At 41.2% G+C, this 27957-nt stretch overlaps 4 protein-coding genes across 13 annotated transcripts in view; 2 read left to right on the top strand and 2 right to left on the bottom strand.

The window, feature by feature from the left end:
• Positions 1-211: 211 nt before the first annotated feature.
• timm8a (translocase of inner mitochondrial membrane 8 homolog A (yeast)) lies at positions 212-3181 on the top strand. The gene is made up of 2 exons (XM_061787938.1): positions 212-446; positions 2657-3181. Exons 1-2 carry the CDS (start codon positions 336-338, stop codon positions 2816-2818), a joined length of 273 nt encoding a protein of 90 aa, XP_061643922.1. The 5' UTR covers positions 212-335; the 3' UTR covers positions 2819-3181.
• Positions 2936-9057, bottom strand: zgc:101583 (uncharacterized protein LOC494104 homolog). Its single transcript, XM_061787936.1, has 6 exons — positions 8902-9057; positions 8530-8662; positions 7157-7213; positions 6631-6721; positions 5226-5386; positions 2936-4702 (listed from the first exon to the last, which is right to left on the bottom strand). The coding sequence occupies exons 2-6, from the start codon at positions 8660-8662 to the stop codon at positions 4077-4079; spliced, it is 1068 nt and encodes a 355-aa protein (XP_061643920.1). The 5' UTR covers positions 8902-9057; the 3' UTR covers positions 2936-4076.
• A 203-nt stretch (positions 9058-9260) lies between these two features.
• On the top strand, positions 9261-16098 carry mars2 (methionyl-tRNA synthetase 2, mitochondrial). Its single transcript, XM_061787933.1, has 3 exons — positions 9261-9983; positions 10060-10394; positions 12798-16098. Exons 1-3 carry the CDS (start codon positions 9716-9718, stop codon positions 14001-14003), a joined length of 1809 nt encoding a protein of 602 aa, XP_061643917.1. The 5' UTR covers positions 9261-9715; the 3' UTR covers positions 14004-16098.
• A 23-nt stretch (positions 16099-16121) lies between these two features.
• The window catches only part of med12 (mediator complex subunit 12), a 76830-nt gene continuing 64994 nt past the window's right edge, over positions 16122-27957 (bottom strand). For 3 of the 10 annotated variants that reach the window (XM_061787921.1, XM_061787930.1, XM_061787922.1), the window contains 8 exons: positions 26874-27009; positions 23675-23889; positions 23167-23241; positions 19269-19498; positions 18953-19178; positions 18016-18285; positions 16348-16429; positions 16122-16263 (listed from right to left, as the gene is read on the bottom strand). In XM_061787921.1, the coding sequence (XP_061643905.1) occupies positions 16223-16263; positions 16348-16429; positions 18016-18285; positions 18953-19178; positions 19269-19498; positions 23167-23241; positions 23675-23889; positions 26874-27009 (1275 nt within the window). In that variant the 3' untranslated portion in view covers positions 16122-16222. The remainder of the gene's footprint in view (positions 16264-16347; positions 16430-18015; positions 18286-18952; positions 19179-19268; positions 19499-23166; positions 23242-23674; positions 23890-26873; positions 27010-27957) is intronic. The other 7 variants (XM_061787923.1, XM_061787929.1, XM_061787926.1 and 4 more) reach the window with 7 other exon arrangements.

Here is a 27957-nt window from a genome sequence, read left to right as displayed (position 1 = left end):
TACATTTGTGTATATAAAACATGAGGTTAATTAAGTAGTACTCATTTACAACAGAGGTTTTACATTTTAAAGTACCAAAATGCATTTTACAAAACAAGTTTACAAGTATAGTGACATTTCCAAAACAGATGAAGAACAGTTTGATTTTCACCACATCAGGGTTATGTGTAATGAAATATGAGGTAAGACGACGTCACGCGAAGGCACCTCGCGATTGGTCCGTCTGCTTCCAGTCCTCCAGCGGCTCACATCCACGTGAAGGTCAGCAGCATTTGTGGCGCAAGGCGCTGTTCGGCGGTGGATTTCTTCGAACGAACGAAGACTTTTATTCGACGATGGACGGAAAGGCGGCAAGCGCGGACCCTCAGCTTCAGCAGTTCATCGAGATTGAGTCTCAAAAGCAAAAGTTTCAGCAGCTGGTGCACCAAATGACGGAAGTGTGCTGGGTAAGTGTGGAGCTCTCCAGCTAGCTTTGACGCGTTAGTAGGATTCCCACCTAGTTTCCGGGCAGGACACGCCCTGCTCCATTCTTACTGGCTCCAAGACACGCGCCGATGCACTATGATTGGCTATTGTATCCCGGTAGACACTGACTCTGATGGTGCAGTGGGGCGTGTCCTGCCTAGAAACTGTGTGGGAATCCTAATAACGCAGCTTTGACAGTGGTGGGCTCGTTGACTTTAATTGGTCATTCTGTCCTCTTTTTTGTTTGTTTCGGTTACATTATGTTAACGAGGATTACTTTATGTACATGCTAAAATGAAGGCCACACGACCAGATGCAAATGCAAAGCGGTTTCCAAGCTCTGTTATGCGTGTAGTGTATCAAGTGTTGCTAACCCGAAGTAGCAAGCTAAATCTATTACTGCCTACAAATGATAACATTGTGACTTGATTGCTAACCCCTTTTATTTTTCAGTTAAGTAAATGATATGTGATATGTTCAAGTCACCATTCACCTGTGTCCCAGCGCCGAAATTATGAACGCTGTACTTGTCTTTTTTGTTAGTTAATAGGTACATATTTATGAAGCTTTTAAGGTAAAAATCAATTAGACTAAAGCTCAGTGACTTGCTTATGTTTACTGGTGCAACAGACATATTCCATACGTCCCTATTCAGGTCTTACTTGATACAAGAGTTAAATGTACACGCTTAAGCTAGTCAGTTTTGGCTTAACGTCCTGAACTTGTCACAGCGGCGTAATTTTGATCACTTAAATTTTGCTGTGTCCAAGCATATCAATGGAAAGTCTAGTGGAAGGACAAAATGTGGCAAGAGAAGATGCACCAGCAAAAGAGACCGTGGGCTTCAGCAGAATATCGAACAGAGAAGATTGAAGAATCTAGCAGAGATCCAGAAAGAGTGGAATGAGACGGGAATGACAGCTTCAAAAACCACCACATTCAGACTCATCCGGGAGATGGGCTACAACTGTCGGGCTCCTCGGGTCAAGTCACTTCTGAGCCTGTGCCAACGTAGGAAGCGTCTCAACTGGGCCAAGGACAAGACCGACTGGGCTGTTGGCCAGTGGTCCAAGGTCCTCCTTTCCCATGAAAGTAAAGTCTGCCTTTCATTCAGGAATCAAGATCCAAGGGTTTGGAGGAAGAGGGGTGAAGAACAGAACCCAAGCTGGTTGAGGTCCAGTGTGAAATATCCACAGTCAGTCATGATTTGGGGTGCAATATCCAGTGCAGGTGTTGGTAAATTCTGCTTTCTTAAATCCAAGGTCACCGCAACAGTCTACCAGAATGGTTTAGAGGACTTCATGATTCCTGCTGCTGTGGATCTGTATGGAGATGCAGATTTCATCTTCCAGCAGGACCTGGTCCCTGCCCATACCCCCAGAAGCAGCAAAACCTGCTTTAATGCCCATGCCAATACACCGTTTGACTGCGCAGCCAACTCGCCGGATCTAAACCCGAATGATCCCGAAAAATGAGGGGCACCAGACCCAAAAACAAAGAAGAACTGACAGCAAGCATCAAAGAAGTCTGGGCTTCCATAACTCCCAGGCGATGCTACAGGCTGATTGCCTCAATACCACGGCGCATCGAGGCAGTGATTCAAGCAAAGGGATTCCCAACCAAGTATTGAAGATTAACATATCGTTTTGAAAGTACCATATTTTGATTGATTTAATGTCACCCTAATTTATTTTCTTTTTACTACAAAAACTGAGAAGTAAATGGTGATTTATTCACAGTATTCCAAATTTTTGAATTCCTGATTTCGTGGGTTTTATAAGCTGGAAGCCCAAATTATGTAAAAATAAATAAATACTTGAAATTTGTTTAAATTGCGGGCCCTGAATCTATCATCTATGAAAGTTTAACTTTTTGAATGGAATTATGGAAATAAATCAACTTTTCCATGATATTCTAATTCTTTGGAAAGGGTCTGTATAAGGCAAAATCTCTGAAGCTAAAGCTAAGATTTATTTTGTGTTTAATTGTCCACAAGACTTTCACTTTACTGTTTTACAGGTTTTACTTGATACTTAAAACTTGCAACAAGAAGTAGGCTCGGCTCACTGTGCATGAGTTCAGGGCCTATTGCCACAGGGCCACCACTGTTTTTGAATAATTTTGAACACTTGTGCGGTTCATGTTGGGCGTTGTATTTAAGGAATACCGTTTGTGTTGTCCCCCCCACCAGGAGAAGTGCATGGACAAACCAGGGCCCAAGCTGGATTCCAGGACAGACACATGCTTCGTCAACTGCGTGGAGAGATTCATCGACACCAGCCAGTTTATACTGAACAGACTGGAACAGACTCAAAGGAGTCGAGGGTCTTTCTCGGACAGCATGGCGGACTAAGGTGTACGCTTAGGGACATGTTCTAACATGATATGTAAACTAAAACAGCAGTGTTTTGTTTCAAGTGCCTCACATCAACAGCATGTTTGTTTTCCCCATAAACTTACAAGACTGCTCTGTCGCTAGCATTTCTTTTTAATCGTGTCAACATGGACATCAGTTCAGCGGCCACAGGCTGTCAACTGATTTTGCAAGCGGAAAACATTTTAGGAGGCAAAGCAAACATCCAAGACGTGCCTGTCAGCCACAAACACTGCAGGTCAGGTTTATATTAAGACGACACCTTGACTGAGGATGGTGGTGTGCTTAACTGTTAAACGTTTGATTGTACATATTGTATGAAATAAAGTTACCAATGATTCAGTCATGCATAAATGTTTGTATGTAAAATACACACAGTCAACAAGGGAAACATTCTTCTTTGGTCTTGTGAGATGTTACAATTATTGGAAGCTATTCCAACTTCCCCACTAATGTGATTGAAGTCCAGGGGAAAAAAAACTCAGTTTTGGCAAATACAAGATAAAGCAAAAAGTTAAGTTGTATGTCGCTGCATAAATGAACCTATAGATTATTCCTTCAAATAGTGCCACCTGGGGCATTTATTCATTAAACTTCCAGGTGATGAGAACTGAAATTCTCACTCTTTCTCACCTCATGACCTAAAATATTCGTCACAGTACTTATTTTATAATGCCATCAAATTATTACAACTAACAAGATATGGCATTTATTTAATTGGAGGCAACTACTAAATCATCATTCAAGTCATCATTTAACAGTAGGGCTGAACGCTTTGGGAAAATACTCTTAATTGTGAGATTTTTTTTTTCGGTTTCTTTGAAACAAATATGGTGGTTTAGCATATGATTTGTCAGGAGGAACTCTTATCTTCAGCATTATAGCGTAACTATGTTTGCCGTGGGCCCCCAAATGATTTGGCGAGTTACGTCCCGGTTCAAGCCAGGCAGAAAAGCGGGTTTCGGCAAAGGAAGGAAGGATGCACAGTTAAAAAAAAGCCTTTGCGACAGAAGGAGAGAGGGAAGAAAGAAAGGAAGGATAGAGTTCAGGAAGCAGCTCACGAGAAAACAAACCTGTGAATGTAATAAATCTTTTTTTTTTTTGGTATGCCGAATGTACAATGGGAGAAAAAAAGAATGTGATCAATTGATGCAGAAATTTCACGAATTCCAAATGACTTCTTTCCTCCCACTGTACACCTACTTTTGCCCACCGTGTTTATATGCTGTGTTTCTCTTTAGGGGTCTTTCTGTTGTTGCGAAGCCCACCCATCTTTGGCGCCGCCCCCCAAGGGCGGCTTCACCTCCCCCTCGGCAGGGTTGTCGCGGCCGGGGAGGGCCGCAAAAGGTCGGGGGTCCCGGGCCCCCTTCCTCAGGTAGAGGGGCATCGAGTCCCAGCTGAAGGTGATGTCCTTGAAGGCGTGCAGCATGAAGATGCCCAGCACGATGGTGAGGAAGCCGCTGATGGTGCCCACCACGGCGCCGGGGCTCATGCGCAGCCACTCCTTGAAGAGGATGGCGGAGCAGGCCATCACGGATGTGGTGAAGAACACGTAATAGATGGGCGTGACGATAGAGGTGTTGAAAATGTCCAGGGCCTTGTTTAGGTAGCTGATCTGGATGCTGACGCACAGCGCCAGGCAGACCAGCAAGCACCAGAAGAGGGGCTCCTTCAGTACAGCGGTCCCTGCGACCAGTTCTTTAATGCCGATGCCCAGACCCTTGACGCAAGACACAGACAGGGAGCCAATGACGGAGCAGATCATGATGTGGACCAGCACATTCTTCTGTCCGAAGCGCGGCGCCACGGCAAAGATAAGCACCAAGCTGCTGCCCACAACGCACACAGCAAACACAATGAAACCTAGTGGGGAGCATTAAATAAAAAATGTTAGTATTCTGTAGAGGTGACAAAGTACTCCCAATCAGTACTTTAGTAGTAGTATAGATACTTGTGTAAAAAAGACGTGTGGACTGAGTCTTGCAGTAAATAGCAAGCATATATATATTTTTTTTTTAAACCAAGAGGCAGCTCGCATTGCTACCAAAACAATTAGCTCTTCTAACTGCAAAATACACCCTATTGTCTTTCTCATATTAGGCAGATAATATTTCAATCCCAAAAACTCGTACTTTTTATGCTGGAATAAAACAAAACAAAAAATTGCCACAAATCATTCTTGTCCCTGACAACATCAAACAACTTTTTTTTTAATGAAGACCAAGGATGCGGAATAGTAAGTCCGGGTAATAGTAAAAAGTAAAAAGTCATCTCAAACATATAAATAAATAAAGTAAAGATACTGTAAAAATGTACTCAAGTACAGTAACAAAGTATTACTAACTGGTTACTTCCCACAAAGGTATTTGTGAAGCACACATCTCACCTGGGTCTTTCAGCTTTTCTGCCATGGCGCTGAGGGACGCCACCTCCTCTTCCTGGGGGGCGTGCACCACCATGACAGTGGAGCCCAGCACGCACAGCAGGCAGCCCATCTTGCCGTGCACGTTCAGACGCTCGTTGAGGAAGTAAGACGACAGCACGGCGCTGCGGACAAACACACCGGACAGTTCTTACAAACGCTTCCTCTCTAGTTGTAAAGGATGTGGTTTTTTGTGTGTTTTTTTTTAAATATAAAAACAGAGTGTAAGTATAGATGAATGCTGACAGACTATTACGACTACACTGAAACCAAGAAAAAAATACCACTAGAATAGGGTCAGAACTGGACAAGAATAATGTAACGCAATTATGAGACTGAAGCTGTAATATTTGGAGGAAAGAAAACAGGAATAACATGAGATTACAGTATTACTGGTATTAGTAGAAGAAGTTCAGAGAAATTAATTTTTTTTTTTAACGACAGCAAAGTTATAATATTAACAGTAGAAAATGTTGTATTTTTCCAAGAATTATGAGAATAAATTGGGAGATTACAAGAAATAAATCAATTTACTACAAGAATAACATAATAAAATGATTTCAATAAAGTTGTAAAAATTCATAGATTTTTTTTTTACAGGAATACTTTTATAATATCCCCAAAAATATTTTACAAAAATGATGTCAAATTATTTCAAGAAAAAAATATATCGTAGGAATAAAGTTTGAATTTTACAATAATTAAAAAAAATAATAATAATTTATGAGGATAAAGTTGTATCTTTTAGGAAAGAGTTGTAATTGTACAATAATACAGTCAAAACAATCTATTATTACAATAAAGTTGTAATAAAGTATGATGAGAAAAAAAAATAAATAAATATATATATATATATATATATATATATATATAGTAAAGTCATCATAATGTTATTAAAACATTCATAAGGAGAATAAGTCAGAATTCTTTTAATCTAAATAAATAATATAGGAATAAAATAGGTTATAGTAGTAATAGTACCAGAAGAATTATTGTAAATAAAGTCTTAGAATTAGGAGGGGGGGGGGGGGGGATTATTTTTAGGAAAGTCATAACATTACCAGAACAAAAAGACAAATTAAAATGGTAAAAAGCGTACAATTATAAAAATAAAGATGTATTTTTACAAGATTCAAATATTGGCAAGAATAAAGATGACCAGGAAGAGAAAAGCAATAATGTCACGCTGTGGTCAGAAGACCGTAGAACTTCAGATTCCTGTTTGGCTCACAGCCTCAAGGAAGTATATTTTCACGGAATCTAGGGACTGCCACAATATGCTGTGATGCATCATCCAGCATTTTAAAATAGGTCAGCATTCACAAGAACATGATTGCTTGGAACTACTGTGTCGAACCAAATGACGTACCTTACTAGCACACTCAAAGCTCCCAGAGGGGTAACGAGCGTGGCCGGCGCAAACGCGTAGGCGGCAAAGTTGGCGGCCTCTCCGGCTCCCACTGGAACACAATCAGTTTGCGTTGACGTCGAAACACGCAACGTGTCGTTTTCCTCCTGCCCACGATGTGCAAATGTGATCTTTGCACGAATGTGTGTGTGCTCAAATATTAGGCTAATTTTTGCCAAAACAAAGAACACAATGCAAAATAATCACTGCCTATGTTCAGTTCAGTTGTATTTAACTTTTTTCTACAGTTGCATTCACTCTTGAAGGCGTGTCTGTTATTAAACATTTATTTAGGTATGTTTTTAATTTAACTTTTATGTGCAATATATTTTAATTGGATAATTATTTCAAGTGTGCAGCTTTTTTGCCTCACTTCACCACATGTATTACTACGGCCGTATATTTTTAGATGGCAACTGGTGTAAAACATTTTGAGAACCATGACGAGTGCAACTGATGTTAAAAACTGAAAATGTCAGTCACTTACTTGAAATGAGCCCCGCCCACCACAGCCATTCTTTTAGGTACGCATAGCCGCCTTGACCTGGACACAACAAAGATAGCCTTATTACATAATAATAATAAACAATGACAATAAAAACTTCTAGGAATTCATGAGTGTAATTTGGCAGGTTTGTACTTAATGGTATTTCTCAATGAACATTCCTCTACTGTACGTCCTCCATGGCATTATTAATTGACGTTTTATTTCATTTGTATCATTTAAAAAGAGAACAATTATGTAACTAAATATTTTGGGGGTTTGCTTTATTTTATTGACAATTTTATTGACAATCGAGTTGCAATATTATGACAATACAGTCAAAATATGATAACAAAAAGTGGTCATGAAATTACGTGATTGTTCTTTACGAGAATAAAGTTTGATTGTTGGATTGATTGAATTTTGAGAATAAAGTTGTAAAATAAAGATTTGTTTTTTTACCATGAATAATAAATCATGGGATTATGAGAACTGTCATATTTTTACAAAAAATAAAATAGTAACAAGAAAAATTTACATTTGGTTATTTTTACTAAAATAATTGAATTATGAGAGCAAATGTGTATTTTATTGTGAAAAAAGTTATAATATTGTGAGAATATAGTCAAAAATTTAAATGAATTATAAATTTTGCAATGAAATGATGGAATTACGTAAATAGTAAGAGTAAGAGTAGAGTAGTTTTCATTTTCCAAATATAAAATATTAAAATACAACATTAAGTTATTTCAAGAAGTCATGAAGTTAATGAATTACAGTAAAAATATTTAAAGAATAAAGTAATTTTATAGAATAAAATCGAGTATTTTTACTATCATAAAGTCTTCATTTTACAAAATTAAATTACAGCATTCTAATAAAATATGTGTATTTTGTCGTTAAAACGTTTGTATATTTATTGTGAGAGTATAGTCAAAATATTATAAGTTATTGATTTGATTTCATTTGAAACGATCAAATTGTGAGAATTGATTAATGAGAAAAGTCATAATTCTATGGTGTTTTTAAAATTTGAAATAGTTGTCATTTTACAGATATAAATATATGAACCACATTGAATAAATAAATGACAATATTGAGTTTGTATTCTTACAAGAAGTCATGAAGTTACAAAATGACAGTAAAAATATTACAACAGTAAGTCTTTTTCAGAATAAAATATAGCTGTAAAATTACCCCAAAAAAGTTTGACAGTTATGATATGACAATAAAGTAATTTAAGAAGAATAAAAACAATTTCAGCGTCACGGTAAATGTGTTATTTAAAAAAATAATAGAGTTTTTTTTTAAAAAAAATCATATTTGCTGGAGAGCAGATATTGAAATGTGAATGGCATTTTCTCGAGTTTGAGTACCTGCTCGCATGGATCCCTTGTTGGCCAATCGCAGCAGGCCTTTCTTCTTCAGAATGAAACTAGCGCCGATGAAAAGACTGGAGCACACGGCCAGGGAGAGGCCAGTGTAGAAGTCCACACGACCCGCTTCCATCTGAGACAGGAGTCGGCAAAACATACGACGTTAAAGTAGTTGTCAAGAAAAGAAAAAGAAAAACTCCCCCCGCTTCGACAACCGCACAAGGCCATGTTCCCGCATCACATGACAGCCAGCCTCCCCCTCTCAAACTACTTTTTCACGACTATGTCACGAGTGGGGAAGACAAACAACGCAGCCAACTTGAACGTTAGTTCATAACGTTCATAGAGAACATGGCGAATAAATGAGTGCACCTGGGCGGTCACGTCCACTCCATCCGCGTTCGTCTCCGCCGCGGCAGCCGAGCCACAAGGCGCACTCCACGGACCGTTACGACCTGCAGGGCGAGTGGAGCGTGGTCACGTGTCGTGGCGGGCCCAGCTCAATTAGCAATACAAGCTAACGTCGATAGCGTTCCCGCAATAGCGATATATGAACACTGTACTATGTGTTCTAGACTAGATCTTTGCTTTGTGGGACCCACCTGAACTAACTTTCGCAATACAACTATTATTGGGATCATTTAATTAGGGCCACTGTAATACATACAAATACTGTATACGAATAAAGTCTAAATATTACAAGGAAAAGTTGAAATTTCAAGACTGTGAGGACGTAATATACATACATATTTTAAAAGGTATGACAACACATACACGTTCATTTTGTCAGTAAGTATGAATAAACTAAAAACGAAGTTTGCATTTTACATTTCCGATTTCTCCCTAGGCTGTGAACGCAACTTAGTTCCCTAAACGGAATTTGATTGGCTGCTTGGTAGTCACGCGGCCACTTTAAGCATTGATTTGATTGGAAGAATGGTATATTGCAATCCGGAAGAAAAGCCAACCTTGAGAAGTCGCATGTTAACGCTAACATGGCGCAAACCTGATCGCTGATAATTTGTTGAAATGTTAAGATTTTAATATTTTGCTATTTTACGTGTTTGACGGTGATACTCCGGTCATCACGTCGCTTGTCGCGGACGTTTTTACGTCACGTATGGTTGGGCAAGCTAAACGAGCCCTTTAGCAAAACATTAGTTTCACTTTTGACTATCGTTGAAAAATGAGGACCCCTTTACGCATCATCACAAGAAGCCGCAAATCACTTGTCATCTGGCGACAGAGCGCCTTTTTATCATCACGTTCAACTCCACGCAGGGTGAATCGCACAAGCAGCGAGGTGTGCAAAGAGGAAAGAAGCTACTACATAACCACGCCCATCTTCTATGTCAATGCCTCTCCCCATCTGGGCCACCTGTATTCAGCAGTTTTAGCCGACTGCATGCACAGATACAAGCTCCTACAAGGAGTCGAGTCGAGATTCGCAACAGGTAAGTTGCCAACCTCTTCCTGTGACGCAACTGCAGAGGCTACCGGGCCTTTAATAGGGTTGTCTGTTCATTTCAGGCACAGACGAGCACGGTTTAAAAATCCAACAGGCGGCTGACGTGGCAGGAGAAGACCCCCTGACTTTCTGCACGGGCGTGTCCCAGAGATTCCGCCAAGTCTTCGGCAGCTGCGACGTGTCCTTCACGGACTACATCAGGACCACCGAGGAGCGCCACCGGCGGGCTGTGGAGCACTTCTGGTGCGTGCTGCGCGACAAAGGGCTCATCTACAAGGGCAGCTACGAGGGCTGGTACTCCACGCCAGACGAGAGCTTCCTCACGCCGACGCAGGTGGCCGACGCAGTGGACGCGATGGGCCAGCCTATCAAAGTGTCGCTGGAGAGTGGTCACAAGGTGCGTCCTCAAAAATCTGAGTTGAAGGGAGACTTATGGCCCCACTTCGTAAGTCACGCCTACTGTCTTTCATTGGCTGTTTTTCCTCAAGCGCAGTGGTTTCTTGTGTATCAAACTAGAGGCCAAAGACGGCTGATTTATTTTATTTTTATTTTTTTCCCCCACAGATCATATTCATCATGTACTTGTCTAGTCATAATGACTGTTTTAAAGGTCAGAGGACAAAGATGTTATGGGATCTGTTAAAATTCGTGTTTGCATTGTTTATATGGTATGTAATACATGCACGCGACTCAGTTCCAGCAAGTTGTCAACTATAGTTTAGCTAAAAAGGAGGTTTTTATTACGCGTATTGAGCCCTCCCCGAACAGACACCGGGGTGTAGTGACTTTGTATGTATATGTAATAATGTGATGAGGCGATTTAACATTTATATGGTTTCACAGTAATAATGGCTCCCTGAGGATAACCGTAACTACAGTGTGGCAAGTGTGACAAAAACAAGTTTATTTATTTTGTAGCATGGAATGTTAGAAACGGCTTCAATCAAATTATATTACTCAAACAGGGAACAGCAGTCTGCAATAGTAGGTATGAGGAAAAACTGACCCATTTATTATAAACTAATGGTTTGGATAAAGTTTAACCTTGAACATCAGCATATACTGCAAATGAATAAAAATATATGAAAACCCTAAAAAATAACCTCAATAAATTAAATGAAGACAAAAAATATACACCATATTTTCATGACCATAAGGCGCACCGTATTAAAAGGCGCAGTCTCAGTTACGGGGTCTATTTCTGTATTTAACACACACACAAGGCGCACCGTATTATTGGGCGCAGGCATGGTAAAACATGCGCTAGCTTAAAACATACGGTAGCATGCATGCACGCGAAAACAATATTTTTAAAAAGGCAGCGGGAGCAAAACTGAATTCGGTTGTACTTTATTGAAGTATTTAACAATGTACTCACGTTCTTTTTTTCTGATCAATCGTCATCCACAAATCCATCAAAGTCCTCATCGTTTGTATCCGAAATGAACAGCTGGGCAAGTTCTCAATCAAACACGCCAGGTTCGACTCAGTCTCGTTGCCGTGCGAAAGCTCGAACAACAGAGCAAGCAGACACGTTAGCTCCAGCATCCACAATCCATTCCCTAATTGTGGCGTAACTCGCCCGGCGCTGCCTCCTAGTTTTAGTAAAGCTGTGTTCGCCATCTGTCATCCATGGCTCCCACGCCGCTCGCAACTTCACTTTGAACGCCCTGTTTACACCGATATCCAGTGGTTGGACTTCCTTCGTCAAGCCTCCCGGATTGATGGCAAGCTCCGAGTTATTGCACTCAGTCGATTGGTGACTGTAGAGACGCTTCTCCCGGCTGTTCTTCGCTCATTAATCCATTGCTCGAGTTGGTCTTCCAACTCCGGCCACCTCACCTTGTTTCCGCGTTTTGTTGTTCTTTTTTTTCCGCGGAAACTCATCTCAGCTTCCTCTTCTTGACCTGGCGAAGCTCGTTTTCCTGCTTCCTCCACTTGCTCGATTCCCATGTTCCTCTGCGTAACTGATAGCTTGCAGTTTAAACTGTACTTCGTAGGTGCCATTTTCGGGGGTCCTTGGCCAAACCGATGTTTTTTTGCACAATGGACACCTCAGCGCTATATACCTACTGGGGGCGTGCCTTTAGCGTCCTCTGTCACGCACACCCTTCCCCCTTTACGTCCGCATGCTGTCCTCAGCCACGTCCTCTTTTCCTCTGTATAAGCAGCGGGTCGGCAGGAAATGCTCCCAGTCAGTCAAGCGGTCAAAAAAAAGTAAAAAAAAAAAAAAAAAAAAAAGTCAAGTCGCGCGCTCATCACACAACAACATTTATAGATGTTGGAACTCGGTGCAGACATAAGGCTACATAAGGCATTATAAGGCGCCCTGTCCATTTTGGAGAAAATTTAAGACTTTTAAGTGCGCCTTATGGTCGTGAAAATGCGGTATTTTAAAGTGCTAAATAACCAATATATACATAAGCGTATTCGGCTGTTTAAAAAAAATTGAAAACCCTGAAAAAGAATCTTAATAAGTCGACCTGCAGTTTTTCTGGCTTCTGATGTAGTAACAGAGGCGGCAGCAGCATCGGATAGTCTGAAGTTTTAAAACCTGAGATTCTCTGGCCACGCCCCTTTATCTTGAAAGTAATTGTCACTGTTCCAGATGGTGACGTTGTCGTGCATCTAATTATCTGAAAGTGGGAAACTGCAATTGTGCACTAGGCACCCAGCAGTCTTCTTCTGCAAATTCTGTCTGTAAGTCACCAGTGGATAAATGCTGCTTCTACTGTTAAAAAGGTAGTTTGGCTTAATGATAAATGTTCCTAACTTGAATATGCATACTTATTTGTTTCAGGTAGAGTGGCTAAAAGAGGAGAACTACATGTTCCGTTTGTCGGCATTCCGAACTCAACTGCTGGATTGGCTCCAGAAAAACCCCAGAGCCATTCAGCCCGACCGCTTCCTCCAGGATGTTCTCCAGTGGCTGCAGGACGACCTTCCGGACCTGTCCGTGTCCCGCCAAAGAAGTCGCCTCCAGTGGGGGATTCCTGTGCCAGGGGATCCCGAGCACACCGTCTACGTGTGGCTGGACGCTCTGGTCAACTACCTCACGGTGGCTGGTTACCCCGACGACCACGATCATTGGTGGAGCGTGGCCCGCCACATCGTTGGCAAAGACATCCTGAAATTCCACGCCATCTACTGGCCGGCTTTCCTCCTCGGTGCGGGACTGGCGCCGCCGCGGTCCATACACGTGCACTCGCACTGGACAGTCAACGGAACCAAGATGTCTAAAAGTTTGGGCAACGTGGTTGATCCTGTTGAGCGCTCACAGGCGTTCACCACCGACGGTTTAAGGTACTTCCTGCTGCGTCAAGGCGTGCCCGATTCCGACTGCGACTACACGGACCGCAAAGTAATCAAGCTGCTCAACGCTGAGCTGGCCGACTCCTTGGGCGGCCTCCTCAATCGCTGCGCCGCTCCCGCTCTCAACCCCACCCAGACCTACCCGCCACTCTGCCCTCGGTCTTTTACCAGTGAGCAGGACGGTAGAGCGGTGCCAGAAGACTATCACATGTTGGACGCTGTGCGAAGCCTTCCGACGTTGGTGGAGCATCACTATGAGAGCCTGCATGTGTACAAAGCCCTGGAGGCCATCGCTTCCTGCGTGAGGCAAACCAACGGCTTCGTTCAACGCCACGCGCCTTGGAAGTTAAACAGGACGGACGCCGGAGACCGACGCTGGCTGAACTCCATCATCTACGTCTCCCTGGAATGTCTGAGGATTTACGGGACCCTCCTGCAGCCCGTCGTGCCGCGAGTAGCCGACAAGCTGCTGTCCAGACTCGGCGTCCGAGCCGACGAGAGGAACTGGGCCGACCTGGACTTCCTGCTGAGCTACCTCGGGAAACGCTGCCCCTTCCGAGAGAGAACACTAGGACACGATACAGGAGTGCTTTTTAATCGCCTGGAAAGTCCCGTTGGGGATGAGCAAAAGCCAAGGAAAATGAAAAAAACTGATAATTATCCCAAGGCACTGAACTTAGGAACCAGGTCTTAACTCATACTCATTAACGGTCGCATGCCATCATTACCCCCCCCCCCCCCCCCCATGTTTGATGTCCTTTTATTGGGTTTGGAAGATCATTTGGATTGGAAATGCTCAGGATATCTTTTTCATCTGGCAATTGAGACAGATGAATTTCTCATCAATATGCAATATGCAAATAGGCTTTACTCTGATTAGATTGCTGTTATTCTTAGTTTAAATATGGAAAACAGCTTTGCTCTGATTGGTCCTTGGTAATGTCGCGTTTGGATCGTCCGATGTGGGGTCTATCATTGTGAAGCGGAATTCACTAAGCGTTGAATTGTTGGCCCCACTAATGGGGAATGTGAGGTGAAAGGGGACCTGGGCGAAAATAAGAGCGAGAGCTATTTTGAGGTTCGGCTCGTCATCCACTCCCGTTCACTTGAACATAAGCGGCACGCCACATTCATCTTTCGGGACCGTTTGAGCGAAAATGACTGCAAATCAGTTAAAAACAGGATAGAGGATTGAAATTTGGCCACATAGTTTAAGTTCAACTTGAAAATGGCACCATCGCCCAATTTTTCCAGTCATTAGAAATAGGAGATAGATATTGACTATACCACTAGTCACCACGGACTGTGTAGAGTGTGAAAATAGGTTTTGGGTGCAGTTACACCCCTAAACAACCAAGTAGCGCCTATCATCGTTTTCAGCCGTCAGTCCTGTTGCAGGCAAGACTTTATACTCCTCTATTTCCAAAATATATGCCATAAAAAATGAAATGTTGGCGATTTGGGATTGTTATGAGTTGTGTGTGTTTGCACGTCTAGATTGACGTGCGTGTGCTCGCGCGTGGCTTTGCAATGATGCCATCAGATGACAGATGGTTCTCTTTTTTTTTATTACGTGACTGACTACTACGTTGCTTGGGATCCCCTCGGAAGAGCTGTAGGAAGTTGCTGTGGAGAGAGAAGTCTGGGCTTCCCTGCTGAAGCTACTGCCCCGCGACCTGACCTCGGATCAGCGGAAGACAATGGAAGTGGAGAACAACAGAGGCGAATATAGTAATGATTTCAATGTCACCAGATGAACGGAATTTGCTTCAACATTACAACCAGCCACAATGGAGGGCTCTCAATACTTTGTGTAATAACATGGGAAAGTCAATAGAAATCAGGGAGAATTGTGGACCTGCACAAGTCTGGTATTGGTAATTTCCAGATGCCTGAAGATGCCACGTTCATCTGTTCAAACAATTATATGCAAGTATAAACACCATGCGAATGTCCAGCCATCATACGGCATAGGAAGGAGATGAATTCTGTGTCCCAGCAATGAACATATAATCGAAAGAACAAAGGACCTTGTGAAGATGCTGGCCATAGCTGGTATATGAGTGTCAATGGATGGATAGTGAATTAGTGTCGACTTTACAGCATTTCTAAGACTATTTCCCCGTGAAAACGTCCGAGGGGAAAATAGTGACATGCCTTATATTTTCGATGACGAAAATTTGAATCTAAAGTACACAAACTATAACAGTAATACACAAAATAGTATTCAGTTCAAACTTGAAATATAATTGCACTAGTTGTATTCATGAAAAATGAGTGCAAGTGTGGAGTCCTCGAGTGACAGCGCCTCTTAGCGGACAATCTGTAAATGATTCACAATAATCCTGTTTCTCGATGGGACAAAATATTAGCAACAGAAAATTTAACTGGGTGCCTTTCTGAAGTTGTCAATCATAACTGAATTACCAGCTTGATAAAGGTAGAATGTTTGTATTGTGCAGGTGTACCTAATGGTGTGACTATTGTGTACAAACAAATATCCAACAGGTAAATTTTATGGCTTAGTTATATAGAATTGTGAGGGTGAAAGTTTCTATGAAGAAAAAATACAAACACATTTCTGGGCGAGTTGAGACAAGAAATCCTTTTCTTCTCTCTTGATTTTATCATGAAAGTTTTCATTTCACATTTTTTTTTTGTTTTTTTTTAAAATACAGAATACAGGTAGCAAACAAAAACATTACAAGACAAAAACTTCACGTGATTTAATGAGAAATACATAAAAACTGAAAAAAATTGTACAAAGTGAAATAAAATACAAAAAAATGCATTATTGTTATCCTTTCAGGTATTTCTCCCCCCCCCCCCCCCCCCCCCCAATAGACTTTTTCATTACTATCTTGGCCTCCATATTCCGATGGTGACAAAAGCGATGTGAAGAAATTATGCACTCTAATGGTAATATGAATTGGTGCCCTGTCCTGGTTGTGTATCTGTAAAAAAAAAAAAAAAAGTTGCTTATAAAGAGGAAGTCTGAGAAGCAGGTAGGACAATTAGTGAAAGTGTGTCAGACTTACTTGAGAGTTGTTGTTGCAGTTGTCTGACCAGAGCGGCCGTCTGCTGCTGCTGCTGCGTCTGCTGCATGCCCTGACGTGGGAACTAAAAGGCGAGTACACATATGATAATACTGTGTAAGCACCAGGTACGGCTTCAAGTCAGAGCCTTGAAAGTGTGATAGGAACAGCCTTGGATAACTAAACCAAAGAAAGCAGGCCCATATTACTATCCTGCATACTTATATATTTGTATCCTTTATTATAAATTAACAGGGAGTGAACCGGACGTGCCCCCAAAATGAACAGGAAGTGTCCCATAATTTCACTATAACGCTTTCACAAATGCAGCTTTCAACCTTGCAAGAGTCAGCAGGCCCATTCAAATTTTCTAGTTTTACTGTAGTAGATATCAAAAACAGATACATTCTTGTATAAAAGGCATCTATTCAAAGTAGTATAGCATCCTCATTTGGATCAATGTATTCAAAAAGGTCGTCATCAAGCTGTTTTAGTCATACTTTTTATAAATGACGACCTACTCTGGTGTAAAAAGTGCTATAAACTTAGGTGTTGAACAACCTCAGATTTTTTTGTAGTCAACATTGATTAACTGATAACATAATTTACATTTTTCTCAACTCACTGCGCGTGTCAATGTAAAGAAAAAAATTATTATTATTTTTTTAAATTGCTGCACAAAGGCTTCCTCACTCAATCGCAATCTCTCCCTGTGTCTGCTCCAAGATGGCTCAAATGTCACCGACACACTCGTCCAATCACATTGAGGTATGTTCAAGGTACAGCTGGAATTTGTACAACTATACAGTGGGTACGTACGTAAAGTATTCAGGCCCCCTTAGATTTTTCTCTCTTTGTTATATTGCAGCCATTTGCTAAAATCATTTACGTTCATTTTTAAATGTACACACAGCAGCCCATATTGACAGGAAAAAACGGAATTGTTGAAATTTTTGGCTGGACGGCCAGCTCTAGGCAGGATTCTGGTCATCCCAAATGTGTTCCATTAAGGATTATGGAGGCCACTGCGCTCTTAGGAGCCTTTAAATGCAGCAGGATTTTTTTTTGTAACCTTGGCCAGATCTGTGCCTTGCCACAATGCTGTCTCTGGGCTCTTCAGGCAGTTCCTTTGACCTCATGATTCTCATTTGCACTGTGAGCTGTAAGGTCTTATATAGACAGGTGTGTGGCTTTCCTAATCAAGTCCAATCAGTATCATCAAGCACAATGAAGGAGTGTAGCTGACCTTTAACACAAAGTCCCAACTTCATTGGAATTGGCGTTGTAGTAGAAAAAGTTGGTTTGGTAAAATATGGGACCTTTGCAAATTACAAAACCAAGTGATTGGCAATTAATCAAGGTCATGCTCTAACCGTCATTGCAAGGTAGTAAAAGTCAACACGTCGAATAATCGACAAATTGGTTCAACCCCTACTACATACACCAAATGGGTTTAAAATGTCTATCCATATAAAAACCCTGTCAAATGCACATCTAAAACATTAGGTTGCGCTATAAACTGTAAATGGGAGTCTATTTTAGCCAATCAGAAACCAGAAAAAAATCATTAGGAAATAGATTAGTATTATATGCTTTTGTTTTTAAGATACTGTATTAACGCTCTAACATAAAATGAGAAGGACATGTAACACACGCTGTGTCGAGTCTTACTGTGCTGGGTCGTACCATGGGTTGCTGTGGAGGCAGTGGCTGCATGCCCAGGCCCTGGTTCTGTTGCTGCCCTGGTGGAGGTACACCTGACCCCTGCTGCTGCTGCTGCTGTTGTTGTTGTTGTTGCTGTTGTTGTTGCTGCTGCTGCTGCTGCTGTTGCTGCTGCTGCTGCGGCGGAACCTGCTGCTGAGGAGGGCCCTGCTGGGACTGGACTGGTTGTTGTTGCTGCTGCTGTTGTTGTTGAACTTGTTGGGCCTGCTGCTGTTGCTGCTGTTTGCACACATTTGCACATTCTCTCATTACTTCTGCCAAGGTTATATTTTGAATAGTTTTGTTTTGTTTTTTTTCAATAAAAATGTCTGGATCCAGGATTATTGGGCTACCATAATGGGTCAAATAGTGGTCATCCCTCAATTAGCCACTGTCGTTGGATCCAAAAAATAAACGGTTCCCCTCAAATACACACCTCCCAAAAGGACACTAAGTGTAATTACACTATCATTCATATATGGAAAAAAAAATGAAAACCCCCGACTTCTCCTTGGCGCTCCCTGACAATTTCTTAGTATGGTATTCAGCCTTTTCTTTATATGATAGGACTAGTCCGACCCACTTTTTATTAAACGGGTGAATGTGGCCCCTGAACTAAAATGAGTTTGACACCCCTGGCGAAGAGACTGACGTGGTCACCTTACAATGTGTGTGCGTCCATGTTTGAGTTACGGGAGCTACGTGACATGTTAGTTGTGCCTCTGTACTTGCCTTTTATCTGCATTTCTCCATAATAAAACTCCAATTTAACTTGACATAAACTGTAATATGCTGGTACTGTGTGTGTGTGTGTGTGTATATATATATATATATATATTTTTTTTTTTACTGGCCAACCCTTTCCACAGTATTTTGGAAACAAAGTTTCTTTCTGTGCACTACATACTCTGAGTGCTTGCTGTCTGAGGTAATGCTGCTGCTGCTGTTGTTGTGCTGCTGCTGCTTGCTGCTGCTGCTGTTGTTGTTGTTGTTGTTGTTGCTGTTGTTGTTGTTGTTGTTGCTGTTGTTCTGTCAGCATCTGATTGGGCCTCATGCCCGGATGGCTGCCCTGTCCTCCCATGTGACTAAGACCGTGCATAATGGGATTCTGCTGGATGGGCTGGTGGGTAAACCTGAGGTTGAACAGCACAGAAGGATGAAGTAACCTGTGTATTTATCAAGGAAGTTCAAAAGTTAAAAATCAAAGCGTATGACAGACTGACCTCTGTGCATTCTGCATGTTGTGTGTATATCCCGGGGCCTGCTGGTGAACATAACCACTGGGCCTCTGCTGCATTTGCCTCAGAGGATCCACCACGGCTGGGTTGGCTCCTGGGTGGGCGCCCTGGAAGTTCTGGTTCCCATAGGTGGAGGGAACTATGGCACCACCTTGGGACGGGTGCGGCTGCATTCCCATGTGTGAGCCGTATGACGTGTAGCCCTGAGATAAGTTCTGGACAAACAACACAACACAGCGAAAGATCTTGAAATTATGACCATGGCGGAGCATTTCATAATATGCCTGAGGGAGGCAATTGGGGGAATATCTGTAAAGGTTAGGCCATTATTTGTATAAACATATTTTGTAATAATTTTAAACAATATTACTGGTGTATTAGAATTTATGTGAAGGGAAAACTGAGTTTAAAACAAAATGACTTAATTAACAACATGAATTCACACCTTAATACCATCTTTGCACCAGAAGTTGTACATAAGCACATTATAATGTATCATATTGTAGATTGTGTAGCTCTCTGAAACATACAGGTACATCTCAATAAACCCGAATAGTGTCAAAAGATTAATTCAGTTAGGTAGAGTGAAACACTTCATGATTTTTTTGTAAATCATCTTTTCCTTCACCATTTCCCACTAAACTGGAGGGTTGGCTGCCCTTGTCTTCAACTTCCAGGAACTCCTGTGCTGAGCATCCTCTGCCTTCACTTTGAAGTGGAGCAAATCCTGATGTACATTTTCTCTCTCGCTCTCTCTCTTCTTTGGCCTTCCTGTTATTTTTTTCCTCTTTCTAACTGCAGATTTATAACCTCCCTAACAGGGTTAACCTTCCTCCATCCATATCATCTCATTGTGATCTCCTTCGCCTTCTCATTAATATCATTCACCACTAGCTCTGCCCCATACAACAGTACCGGTCACATGACTGTGTTGTATAGTTTTTTTTAAATATATTTGGATCATTCTGATAATCATAGCTGACAGCAAACGAAAACGCCAAATGCAGAAACTACAATACTAGGTAACAAACAATCAAAAACAATGAACATGATTCTTAATGTAGAAATTAGGCAGGAATTTGCCCTCTGAAAAGTATTTTCACAAAATGTTTAATTAACCTATACAGGTGCTGGTTATATAATGTGAAAACGTAGATTTATTTCAGTAATTCCATTCAAAACGTGAAACTTGTATATTATATTCATTCATTACACACAGACTGATATATTTCAATGTTTATTTCTTTTCATTTTGATGATTATAACTGACAACTAATGAAAATTCCAAATGTATGTATCTCAGATAATTAGATTACTACTTAAGACTGAGGCAAAAAAAGTATTTCTAGAAATGTAGGCCAACTGAAAAGTATGAGCATGTACAGCACTCAATACTTAGTTGGGGCTCCTTTTGCCTGAATTACTGCAGCAATGCGGCGAGGCATGGAGTCGATCACTCTGTGGCACTGCTCAGGTGTTATGAGAGCCCAGTTTGCTGGCCAATCAAGAACAGGGACACCATGGTCCTTAAACCAGGTAATGGTAGCTTTGGCATTGTGTGCAGGTGCCAAATCCTGTTGGAAAATGAAATCTGAATCTCCATAAAGTTGGTCAGCAGCTAATTATGACTACCGTCAAATTTGTGGCTTGTTTATTACGATGGTGATAAGAACAGTAGCCCCACGAATAGGGATGGGCGTTTATGGAAAAAATAATCCCTATTATTTTTGTTGATATTGACATTACGATTAATAAAACATGATTATTCATTGAGTTCAAAACTTAGTTATTCAACATCCAAAACTTTAAATATAACTTTAAAAAACAACCAGGAAATATATTAGTAACAAAAAAAAAAAAAATCAATTAAAAAAAATAAATAAAAACATATATATATATCTTTCATGATGGCAATATGTCAGACTACTGCCATAAAATCTTACCTTATCTCGTCAGTCCCTGGCAAATTATGATACAACTGTATCCCGTCTTTTACGATCATTGGACTTTATCTTGTCAAAACAAACACTGTCGGGGAGGCGGGAGCACAAAACGTGTCACCAGTCAACGTGACCAGATATAACCGTTACCATGGCGACGAGAACAACAATCAAAAATAAAAAGGAAAAAAAGTATTAAAACGTGTGGTGTCGTCACTGGGTTCTCAGGAGAGGACATTTCGGGCTGTCCATTCAAGGAGAGCTTGAAGTATTCATGTATTTTTAATACGAGTCGCAAGCATGCAAAACATATAATTATGTAGCATAGCCAGCTAATGCTTGCACTAACATTTTTGCCAGACATGCAAACATCAAAGGCATGAAAAAGGTGACAAAAAACCCCCAAAACACATTGTGGTCTCACCAGGAAGATTTCTCGGTGACAACCAATTCACCTGGAAGTCACCGACATATGCGTATACAGAGTATGTATATTCTAGAAATAAATATATAACGTACAGTATGTGTGTTCGTGTGTGTTTTATTTTTGTTTTGTTTTTTTAAATACGGAGATGGAAATTTAATATTGGTTGATTGCCTACAGAGAGCGAGACATGGGTATTCATGTGTTACTTATTAATGCAGACAGAAGTTTCATAACAGCTCGTAATTCAGATTAAACCGTTTACACTTTTAAAGTACAGGCTGAGCAATTCATCAAATTTTAATCGTAATTTCAATTTTCTCTTTTTTTTTTTATTTTTATTTTTTTTTTTAAACCTGTCCTGTTCAGCTGCAATGCCATGCAGAATGATGGATTGAAGAAAACAATTGAAGAAAAACAAGTAATATGCGTCAGGCAGTGCTTGTTGCATGCAGGTGCAGCTGGAGCGTGCTGCCCGTTGTCTGTTTGAGAATATTTATGTCACTAATAATCTATTAGTGACCTAAGTATTCTTTTCTTTTGCTGTCGAACTTCCAAATCCAGGGGTGACATGCCCGGAAGTTTTGTTGGCGTCTGTGCGCCACGTTCAGTTGCTGGAGCACACGAAAGTCCTTTATAATGAGGAAAATGCTTTAACGTTCATATAATGCGAAATATAGGGCCGATCGTTCAGATATTTTTAATTTGGCACATGTAGAGTCCACATATATTTTGGTGACAAGTAATCGCAGTTTTGTGACATTAAGTGATGGTAAGCGTCTCTATTGAGCGTATGGAGAGAAAAATGTTGTAATGTCCATGAAATACAAAACATTGGGGCAATCGTTCTAATATTTAGGTTGAAGTGAGCAAAAGTAGAGATGTCCACACCAATTTTGGTGACAACTGACAGTTGCAGTTTTGTAATTTCGATTTCACTGCGACTCCCTGGCGACCCGGCTAGTCTCCAGGAGACATCTCAGCAACCAGCTGAGACCCGAGTCACCATCAGGTCATCAAGTAGTCTTCAGGGAAGTGAGATAGGAGTCTTAACTCTGCATGTGAATAACAGATGTGGGCACTCCGGTTTCCCATAACCCAAAACATGTTTGGTAGGTTGATTGAAGACTCTAAATTGCCCATAGGTGTGAATGTGAGTGCAATGGGTTGTTTATTTATATGTGCCCTGCGATTGGCTGGGGACCAGTTCAGGGTTTACCCCGCCTCTCGCCCGAAGATAGCTGGGATAGGCTCCGGCACGCCCGCGACCCTTGTGAGGATAAAGCGGTACAGAAAATGGATGGATGGTATTTTAGCAAGAAACGATGCTCACAATTTGCTTTTGCGGGCCACATAAAATGAGGTGGGGGGCTGGATCTGGCCTCAGGGCCTTGAGTTTGACACATCTGTATTAGAGGGACAGCCACTATTTGAGGAGATACGGTATATGTGATTCATTAGTGTGTTACAGTAGCTGGCTAACAAAATTGGAAGATAAGAGACAGGAAATCAAACTTACTTGCGATGGCTGCATTGAAGTGTATGGTTGGTTTGGTGCCATTTGTCTGATCTGCTGCCCTATCATGCTGTGATTCTGAAACAACAAATAAGGCTTCAGTGTGCTGGCCAGGAATATACAAGCAATTAAAAAAAGATTATTGAAGAACTTTACAGTTGTGAGTTCTTTAAACACTGGGGTGATTTTATTTGGCAGTGAAAAAGATAAGTAGACTATTTAAGTTGCATTTTAATGGCTTTAGCCATGTGGCCCAATAACACAAATATTATATATTGTATCGAATATAATATTATTCTTGTAAACCAGTTATGCGGTTGGAACCGTGTCACATAGCTGCATTTTCATTCGTCACTTCCCCGGTGTGTAAAGACCATTTCTGGACATAAAGAGAGAGAGAATCCAAGTGTCTAAGAGACTTTTCTGCTTCTACTTGATCTACCTAAATAGAGCATTGATTAAACTCCACCTGGTGAGGAGCAGTTTGACCTGTCAGTGGAGCCTGACTCACCAATCTGACCTGCAGCTGGTGGCGCAGCATTTGGTTCTGCTGCATGTTAGGCTGAGGCTTGTAGACCATTTGGTACTGCTTGTCCAGTCCCATCATGCCGGGCATGTTGCCCGGCATCGTCGGCATCATGCCCGGGTAGTTGGGCCGCGTGGTCATCATCTTGTTCATTGGGGGGTTGCGGGCAGGCCTATAGGGGGGATCTAAACCGGGCCCTCCTGCGGGAGGAGAACCCACTTAATAGTGTGATACAGGATGATAAAGCAATCATGACATAAAGGAGACCTATTGAGACATTTTTCCACATATTAAAACTCTTCCCAAGTGTCTTCAAATAATGTTTATGACTTGCAGGATGGATCTACAAATACGGCAAACTTACCACCCTCTCGAAACAGCCCTGCAACAGGTTCTTCGGGGGCTGTCATATCTCATGCAAATGAGTCACTGCTCACCCTACTTACTCGTACCGACTGGTTGGTGTGCCAACTTGAGTTTGGCTTTGTGTTATCATGAGAACTACAGATTGTAAATCATAGAAGAAACATGGTAGTTGGAGACTAATAGATAAAATATAAGTTAGTAAATGTTAATAACTTTGTCACATTGTTCCTTTTTGTATGCTGGTAAAGTTCATACAGGTTTTAAAAAGACGCTCACAACTGCTCAGTAAGCTGCAGTAATGTCATTGTTTCTCGCAGAGAAAGAATATGCCTGTGAGTATTGTTACATTGTCCGTCAATGTGTTGCTGCACTGTTTGTGTTCAAATATCTGTTCCTTAAAGGGTTATAACACTGCGACATACAGTGGGTACAGAAAGTATTCAGACCCCCTTAAAATTTTCACTCTTCGTTATATTGCAGGCCTTTGCTAAAATCATTTACCGTATTTTTCGGACTATAAGTCACATTTTTTTTTTTTTTTTTTTTTTTTCATAGTTTGGTCGGGGGTGCCACTTATGTGAAATTATTAACGCTTTATTATAAAATTTCAGCTGTGTTTGATTATACTGATTGGACTTGATTAGGAAAGCCACACACCTGTCTATATAAGACCTTACAGCTCACAGTGCATGTCAGAGCAAATGACAATCATGAGGTTAAAGGAACTGCCCGAAGAGCTCAGAGACAGAATTGTGGCAAGCCACAGAGCTGGTCAAGGTTCCAAAAAAATTCTGCTGCACTTAAGGTTCCTAAGAGCACAGTGGCCTCCATAATCCTTAACTCATTGACTGCCAGACTTCTCTGTTAACATGGATATTTGACTTCTAAAGCCGTCAGTGGCAGTGAATGTGTTAAATGAAAGACGTTTGGGACGACCAGAACCTTTCCTAGAGATGAACGTCCGGCCAAACTGAGCAATCGGGGGAGAAGAGCCTTGGTGAGAGAGATAAAGAAGAACCCAAAGATCACTGTGGCTGAGCTCCAGAGATGCAGTCGGGAGATGGGAGAAAGTTCTAGAAAGTCAACCATCACTGCAACCCTCCACCAGTCGGGGCTTTATGGCAGAGTGGCCCGACGGAAGACTCTCGTCAGTGAAAGACACATGAAAGCACTCATGGAGTTTTGCTAAAACAAAAACTCCAAGATGGTGTTAAATAAATTCTCTGGTCTGATGAGACATCGATAGAACTTGTTGTCCTTAATTCTAAGCAGTATATGTGGAGAAAACCAGGCACTGCTCATCACCTGTCCAATACAGTCCCAACAGTGAAGCATGGTGGTGGCAGCATTATTGTGTGGGGGTGTTTTTCAGCTGCAGGGACAGGACGACCGGTTGCAATCGAAGGAAAGATGAATGCGACCAAGTACAGGGATATCCTGGATGAAAACCTTCTCCAGAGTGCTCAGGACCTCAGACTGGGCCGAAGGTTCACCTTCCAACAAGACAATGACCCTAAGCACACGGCTAAAATAACGGAGTGGCTTCAGAACAACTCTGTGACTGTTCTTGAACGGCCCAGCCAGAGCCTTGACTTAAACCCAATTGAGCATCTCTGGAGAGACCTGAAAATGGCTGTCCACCAACATTCACCATCCAACCTGACAGAACTGGAGAGGATATGCAAGGAGGAATGGCAGAGGATCGCCAAATTCAGGTGTGAAAAACTTGTTGCCTCATTCCCATAAAGACTCATGGCTGTATTAGCTCAAAAGGGTCCTTCTACTAAATACGAAGCAAAGGGTCTGAATACTTATGTTTGTCTGATTTCAGTTTTTCTTTTTTAATAAATTTGCAAAAATTTCAACAAATCATTTTTTTTTGCTGTCAATATGGGGTGCTGTGTGTACGTTAATGCGGGAAAAAATGAACTTAAATGATTTTAGCAAATGGCTGCAATATAACAAAGCGTGAAACATTTAAGGGGGGTCTGAATACTTTCCGTACCCACTGTAGATGTTTTTCGTTACCCCGTTGATGGCATGTTGCACTGTGTGTTAGCATTAAGCTAGTGGACTTTCCTAAGGCAAAGTTATGTTTTTGTTTTAAATACACAACATGTAATTATCTTAGATTTAGGTTTGGTTTGATATTAAACATAAGCTGGGAATGGCAACAGACAGTTTGAAGCCCATTTTTGAATTGCAGAGCTGCAAACCTATAAAAAAAAAAAATTGTCTGAATTTCCATATTTAACATTTTGTCAAGAACATTAACAGGGGACAGAGCTGCCAACCTATAGAAATTCACTTCTAGAACAATTTGTCTGAAATCCATATTTTAAAAAATTTGTCAGAACATTCCTGCAGGAAGGTTATTGCAGTATTTTATATAATAGGATAAAAATAATTGCACAACATAATCATTACTCTATAATCGTAATCGTTAATACATTATGGCTTCAATATTTGTTATTTTAACATATTTATTGCATCAACCTTGTCACGGCGGACACAGTTGCAGCCTGGATCAACAAATATAAGATTTCAACTTGCCATCATCAAAAAAAATCTCCAGATTAATTGGATTCCGATTCTGTTTTCAAGCAGTGTAAAAAAAAAAGCAAGTCTATTAAATCAGATTAATCAGATATCAAAAGTCAAAATTAATAAATGTCATATTGTCTTATTGTTTCTCCTTTGTGTATTTTGATGGAAGAATGCCAGATATATTTCAAAAAGACACCTGGGAACTGTTTAAAAATGTGAAAAGAAAATGCATAATATGTCTCCTTTAAAGTTCCTGGTATTAAGTACTGACCAGGAGGTAGAGGTTGGTTCTGTGTGTACATCCCCATGCTCTGCTGGCCATAGGGTAACCTGCTGTAAGGATTCTGGATGAGCTCTGGTGGCATGTTTGTCCCATAGCTCACACCAGGTGTCCGGTTCACGTAATCCTTTTGAAAGGTGAAGAAGGTCAATAATTAAAAGTTAGGATTGGGGTGTGTGTGTGTGTGTGTGGGGGGGGGGGGGGGGGGGGGGGGGGGGGTTAATAGCCCATATTTCACTAACAAGTTAATTTGATGTACAAACCCCAATTCCAATGAAGTTTGGACCTTATGTAAAATGTTCATAAAAAACTTACAGAATACAGTGATTTGCAAATCCTTTTCAACCGATAGTCAATTGAAAACACTATATATATATATATATATGAAATGTATGTGTATATATGTTCAAACTGATGAACAATATTGTTTTTATGCAAATATTCACTCTTTTTTAATTCAATTCCAAAAAAGCTGGGACAGGGGTATGTTTTCCACTGTGTTACATTACCTTTCCTTTTGGAAAAACACTCAAACATTTGAAAACTGAGCACACTAATTGTTGAAGCTTTACAAGTGGAGTTCTTTCCCATTCTTGCTTGATGTACAACTTCAGTTGCTCAACAGTCCAGTGTCTCTGTTGTCGTATTTTGCGCAGACTTTGAATGCAAAATTACGCCCCAGGCTTGCTTGTACGCCAACTGAGTACAATAACTATTCATTCATTCTCAACACCGCTTATCCTATTCAGGGTCGCGGGGGCGTTGGAGCTTATTCCAGCTGACTTCGGACGAAAGGCTGACTACGCGCTGAACCGGTCGTCAGTCAGTCGCAGGGCACATATAGACACGGACAACCATTCACATTCACACCGTCACCGAGTGGGAACTGAACCAACGCTGCCTGCACCCAAGTCAGGCGAGTGTACCACTACACCATCAGTGACTGTAAAATAACTAGTATGGGGAAATCACACCTGCTTCTTGCACAGCTCGTGTAGGGTTTCGACCAAAATGTGAGGTGGGCCACCATCTCTTAAAAACCATCAGAAAATAAGCCTAAAATATATACTGAGGC

The sequence above is a fragment of the Phyllopteryx taeniolatus genome, chromosome 10 (genome assembly GCF_024500385.1).
Source record: "Phyllopteryx taeniolatus isolate TA_2022b chromosome 10, UOR_Ptae_1.2, whole genome shotgun sequence".
In the NCBI taxonomy this organism is placed as follows: Eukaryota; Metazoa; Chordata; class Actinopteri; order Syngnathiformes; family Syngnathidae; genus Phyllopteryx; species Phyllopteryx taeniolatus.
This window is presented reverse-complemented; position numbering and strand designations above follow the sequence as displayed.